The 6161-nt window shown below is 38.2% G+C and overlaps 1 protein-coding gene across 1 annotated transcript; it reads right to left on the minus strand.

Moving 5' to 3' along the window:
- On the minus strand, positions 1–2164 carry LOC129241396 (uncharacterized). Its single transcript, XM_054877684.1, has 2 exons — positions 1990–2164; positions 1–1789 (listed from the first exon to the last, which is right to left on the minus strand). The coding sequence occupies exons 1-2, from the start codon at positions 2051–2053 to the stop codon at positions 246–248; spliced, it is 1608 nt and encodes a 535-aa protein (XP_054733659.1). The 5' UTR covers positions 2054–2164; the 3' UTR covers positions 1–245.
- Positions 2165–6161: the final 3997 nt, after the last annotated feature.

The raw sequence follows: 6161 nt of genomic DNA on the forward strand, positions 1-6161 counted from the left end.
ATACATATGTGTCAGTAACTGTAGGTTTGGAAGTCCAATTATGACGAATAGACAAAAATTGTCTTGTTCGATGCCCCTACGCTCTATATCATTCAGATTTTCTAGGATCATAATTACGAATAAAAGCACAATTTTAGAACAACTACTTGATATTTAACAAAATTGTATATAAATTTAAATTCAACCTGATAATTTTTTGATAGAAAAAACTTCAAATCATCATCTGTCACACAGTCAATCCCGAATCATTTCCGTTTTCCACTAGCATTGCGGACTGCACTGTTAGCGCCACAAATTTCGCCGCCTCCAATGCCGGCATCCAAGCTGCGGCGCTTCACATCGAACATGTTGCGCGTCTTATTGATAGGGAAGCGCATTTTGTTACGCAGCCACGTTGTGAAGGCTCGTTCATTGTCATGCATTTTACGCATTTCCGCATCGGTTGCCTTCAGAGCCTGTTTAAGTGTATAGCGTTGCCTACGCTTCAAATTCTCTTCACGCAGCTCCAGCTGTTGGCGACTCAGGCCGTACTCGGAGAGATACCCAGTGTATTTTGGAAGTTTTTCAGGCTGCGACAGCTGACGTCGATATTCGCAACAGGTGCGATAATTCAACTTCAAATCGGTAACTTCCGGTGGTGGTAGATGTTGTCGGCGAACACGTGACGTAGCGCTGTTGCTGCTACCATTTTCGGCGGAATCAGCACAAGTTGTACCGATGGCATTATGCGTAAACGGCTTGCGGCAAAAAGAGAAGCCTTTACTCAATGGCGCTAGTAGATGTGATTTCTTTGTGGGTTTCAGTCGGCCACTGCTCAAGCTTTTCTGATCGAAATCATCGGTCAGGTAGGATGCAACTATTATTGAGAGATCATCGTCTTCTGTATTTTCATCATCGCCGTAACCTTCCGTATGTGTGACTTCGTTATTGGTGAAATTCACTTCTTCATCGGTATCTGCGTTGGTTTTGGCATCAACTTCATTTGTGCTTATATCTGCATCAATATCGTCCACATCTAAATCACTATTGTCGACGCTAATATCGAATGTGACCGCACTACAGCACTCCTCCTCGCCATCAGAGGTGAGAAGGTTAACTAAACTTTTATTATCCTGCTCTGTCTCAACCGTATCCGCGGAATCCTCTTCGGCGCAATCGAATGTACGCATCTTCACCATGCGTCGCGGATTAATCGCTTGCGTATTCTGCGTATCTGACAGTGTTTGCTCGTTCTCCATATCCATAACTATAATTTCTTCACAAATCTCCTCTACAATATCATCTTCAACATCTGACTTAGTTGGTAAATGTGCGGGTTTATTACTGATCGGCGCTTCGTCTAATGGCGCCTGCATAGCAGCTGTGTCCGTTTCCGTTAACTCTTTTGAAAGTAGTGTTTCCGCAATGCGTTGATCGGCTGCATCAACGTTTATGTCTACTTTCTCTTCGCCGCTTGGGTTTGTGGCTTCTTCGACGATCGTTTGATATTCGCAAATAGTTGTTAATGTGCGATCGAGCTCTTTTGCTTCGGCTACAGCTTCTTCGAATTCGCGTGTAAGCTGTAAAGTTTCTAAAAGGGCATTGTCTGGCTCGTAAGTTTCTAAATTTGGCGCAAAAGTCACTTTGCGTAGTGATGCGCCTGCCTCTGCATCTGCTATCAAATCGCTGGCTGTATCAATATCATCCGAAGAGGGAGCCTGAGGGTCACCATTCGTCACTTCTTCAAATAACACTTTATTTGCCTCTTTGATTTTCTCCACAATGTTGTACTCGTTGACTGGCTTAAGGACTAAAATTGAATTAATGGAAATAATGTCATTTAAAAATGGGACGTGGTAGCAAACGCACCGAGTTCGGTAGTACAGAAATTTTTAAAAAGAAGAGTGCAATCACAATTCCCTTAACATACAGTTGAGTTCCAAAAAGAACTCACAAAGAATTAATTCCTGAACTATCGAGCTCCGTGTGAAAGCAACAAATGTAACTTACAGTAGACCTCGCAATCTTCATCTGACTCATTCGGTTCGTGTTCAATTGGCTTTGACTCTGCCATGATGCCTTGGCTTCACACTTTCATAGTCCACTAACGCAACGTCATTCAATTTTAATAGTGTTCCTCAAATACTTGTAGATTATGTCTTTCTGTTATGAAGCGATAAATATTTATTCTTAATTAGTAAAATATTAGTAGCACAAACATCCGCAGCTGTATGAGAATACTAGGGCAATCGATTTGCACTTTTTGCAAGATGTTTTGCTATTGGTTTTTAATCTATCAGTATTCATTAGTACGTCCAGCGTACTGGAATGGGCTTGTGCGTGATTACCATTCGGTAGGGCTCGGTTTGGGCATGAAATCGCAACGGATAGAAAAGATTTTTCCAATCGTGGTCGCTCCTCGGTAGGTAATGGAAAATCTCTGAGTGTATTTCTGCCATGAAAAAGAGCTTCATACAAAATCACCTGCCGTTCAGAGGGGTACAATTGAACTGTAGGTCTCTCCATTTGTGGAGCAACATCAAGACGCACACCACGAATAGGAGGAGGAGCTCGGCCAAACACCTAACAGAAGTGTACGCACCAATTATTTATTTTTTATACATTCATTAGTACTCCACCCAATCTTGAATATTCGTAATTTTTATTGTGGGAGTTCGGCATTTGTTTGTATCTGAACACTAAAGAAAATAGTATAGTGGGCGCTAATGATGACTTACAGAAGGCTTTGTTTCCTGAAGTCTAGGCATTCCTCTACTACTTCAATATTCTGTGACACAACTTTACTCAGCCAAGAAAATTTTGTACTTACTACACCTCTTTTGATATCTACAGGGTTGGCCATATTAAACTGACCCATTGAGTAACCCTATAACTTTTTACTGTAATTTGAAATCTAAGGTTTACGTCAACAAGCCAAAGACACTAGGCGCACTTAAGGCCAATATCCGACGGGAAATAGCCGCCATATCGGCCGAGACGCTGGCCAAAACTATGGAAAACGCCGAAAAACGGTCACATATCATATTCAAAAAGTGATGTAAACGAATCTCCTTGAACTAAATTAAATGTTTTTCACAATGAAACACAAAAAAATGTTTCTTTTTCCATATTTTTTTAATAATCACATGGGTCAGTTTAATATGGCCAACCCTGTACTACACATGTTGGAATGCCGGTCTGCATGGTAAATTACAATGTAAGATACTAGAGCTTTTATTCTCTTTGGCTCAAACCATCTTATCCAACGTCAATTAAAGTCGTGGCATCGCTTCATCAACCGCTGCTATCAATTTTTATATTGATCAAAGCAATTTGAAGCAATTAGAGAATTCAAGCCTGGTCAGCCTGGACCCACTCCATGGTAGATTTACTAGGATGGACTATTGTTCATTGACAATGGACGGCCGCAAATTTTGGATAAGATATCCGTTTAGTAGGGTATACAAGAAGCTCTGCTTTCAATCGCCACGCATTTCGACGTTCAAGCAGACTCAAATTAATCGCTCTATTTTAATAGCATAACCAACAGCTCATCTGCTTTTCAATATTCACATTTCGTAATAGTCAGTTGTGGGAAATTTGTTTTCCCCTTCCGCCAAAGAAGATGTCTCTCAACAAAATGACAAAATAATCTTTGCCTTAGAAGTGAAGGCTTGAACTATTCTGTAAGTCAGCGAACTTTCTCCCAACATTTCAAGCAGTTCACATTATTTGCATGTTTGACTGAAATTCGCCGTTCAAAGTTGTAATACTGAAGTAGTGAAGTACCTGGTTTAATTGGGAAACAGAGAGCATTAAAACGGAGAATCTCCCATGATGAAAAGCCACAATTTATAAGTCCCTCCATCATTCTCTTCCTACTGCATGGCGCAGAGACTGAACTGTGAGCATAGAATATCCGATGAAAAGGCACTTGGAGTTCGATAGAAGAACTGTGCGAAAAATGTATTGACTTTTGCGCATACCATAAAATGATAGCCTTATGAGCTTTACATCATCATAGACAAATAAAGATCCACCTCTTTCCTGTTGGCGTAGAGCGTTGCTTCGTACGAATTTCAAACTGGTCACGCTTAGCACGCAGCTAAAACGACTGGCGTACTCTGGCAATTTCGCTTAGGCGGTTACTAAGACATTCAAAAAGAATGAAAAAGTTGTGTGCTCAGTCAAGAAGAAGAAGATGATGAGAGCACGATTTAATTAGGTGTTTCGCGATATTTTACTTTATCAATCGACTGTTTTTCAAATGTCCCGAAAGTGCGTTTTCGACAAAGTCGAAGAACCGATCACCCTAGTCACCACATTTTTCGTCATATTTTATTGAATATTTATAACAACAATTTGTGCCACACAGGAGAGTTCATAACCGGGCAAAAGTCGATAGGTAAACAGAATTAGACATTCAATTAAAATATGTACACCAAAACTTTGCAGTTCTTTCAACTTGCCTTGCTCATACGCAGGCATGCACACACATGTTCATACATATGTCATATGTATGTATGTATTGTAAATAATAATCGTTTATTAAACCATTTGAAATGTTTTCAGTTTTGTTTTTCTTTAACTGTTACTTGACTGCTTTAAAATTCTAGCGCCAGGTATTCTATTTCACTCGCGTTACGCATTAACTGACGAGCTATACGCTTTATGGATCCCTTCAGGCGCTTGTTTACAGTAAAATATACTCGTATAGATGGATTTCTCACTGCAAATTGATGTATTCCATAATTGGTGAGCTTGCCTTTACATGCAATACTACCATTTGCCATGACAATAGCATTTTTATTATTATTATTAATGCCAATGCAATCCAAAGTTCCCTCGATTGGAACGTGTCAATTGCTTCATGCCGATATATTTACAACTACAGTATTATTCTACTCTCATATTCCAACTATCGGCATGGCGAGGCGGGTTATTGATACCAAGTAGCTTTAATGTGATGCAATTTTTGTTTTTTGTTTGTAAAGTATACGCCATGTAGTTCTGGGTTACCCGAAAGCATAGATATTTTGTTGAATCAATAAAGCAGGCAGTTAATCATCAGTGTTTATTCCAAAACGAAATGGCTTTGCCCTTAAAGTTCAGTGGCATGGCATTTACTTGATGAAATGCATTTAATTTTGGATTTAGAATTTCAAGAATTGTTTTGTTTTATTGTGAAATATTGATTTTATTGTCAAAAAGTGAAATCAGTTGTTAATATGCAAACAATTAGAGATGCTTATTTTAAGATTGTTCAGGACTACATAGATATACTTACTATACATTAGACTGGCCGTAACTTTTTTTTGTGGAAATCCATAAATTTTCGGGTCTTAAATCATGAGATTAGGAGTAATGAAAAACGGTGTAATTTTTTAACCCGATCCGATGATGCCTAACCGTGCCCATTTGATCCCAAAGTATGGACAATTTCAAAAAATTACAATTTTTACAAAAATTTTTTTTGTTTCCAATTTATATAATTTAATTTAATTTAATATGTATATACTTAATATATATATAATTTAATTTTATTTATATAATTTATTTTAATTTAAGATTATTTTAATTAAAGAATTATATTGTCTATTTAATGAGAGATGCTTTGGTGTAAGATGGATACAATTGCCTGTAGTGCTCAACAACTTGCAGTAAGTACTGTTTATCTTCTTCATTATAAGTAAGCGATCTGTTGTAGTCTGTGATCAATTTCAATGCTCTCTCTGCAGCGTCATTAACTACAGACAAATACTGACAAATTCGTTTTCCCGCTATATAGTCTTCACTTTCTTGCCATGTTGAAGGATCTGATTCCAAAAAACTTGTTTCAATTCCTAAGCGGGTAAAGAATGTTTTAATTCTTAATGAACTAAAATCATTTATATTCTTGCTGCCGTAAAGCGTTATTTCTGACATTGTTGCAACAACTCTCTTTGGAACAGCATCTTCCTTCTGGTTATCGCTAGTAATTGCTTCCAACATTTTTCGCTTAATATGTGAAGGAATTTGATCATCAAAAAATGAAAGGCCAACCGCCTCTTCCGACAAATACCATAAATGATTTTTTATTTTATGTAACAAGGCAATGGATACATTCTTATCGAAATATACAATCACATCTTGAATGAGCTTAAGGTCATTTTGTGGAGCAGCTATTGGATCCACACAACGAA

This window comes from Anastrepha obliqua, chromosome 3, assembly GCF_027943255.1.
Source record: "Anastrepha obliqua isolate idAnaObli1 chromosome 3, idAnaObli1_1.0, whole genome shotgun sequence".
NCBI lineage: Eukaryota > Metazoa > Arthropoda > Insecta > Diptera > Tephritidae > Anastrepha > Anastrepha obliqua.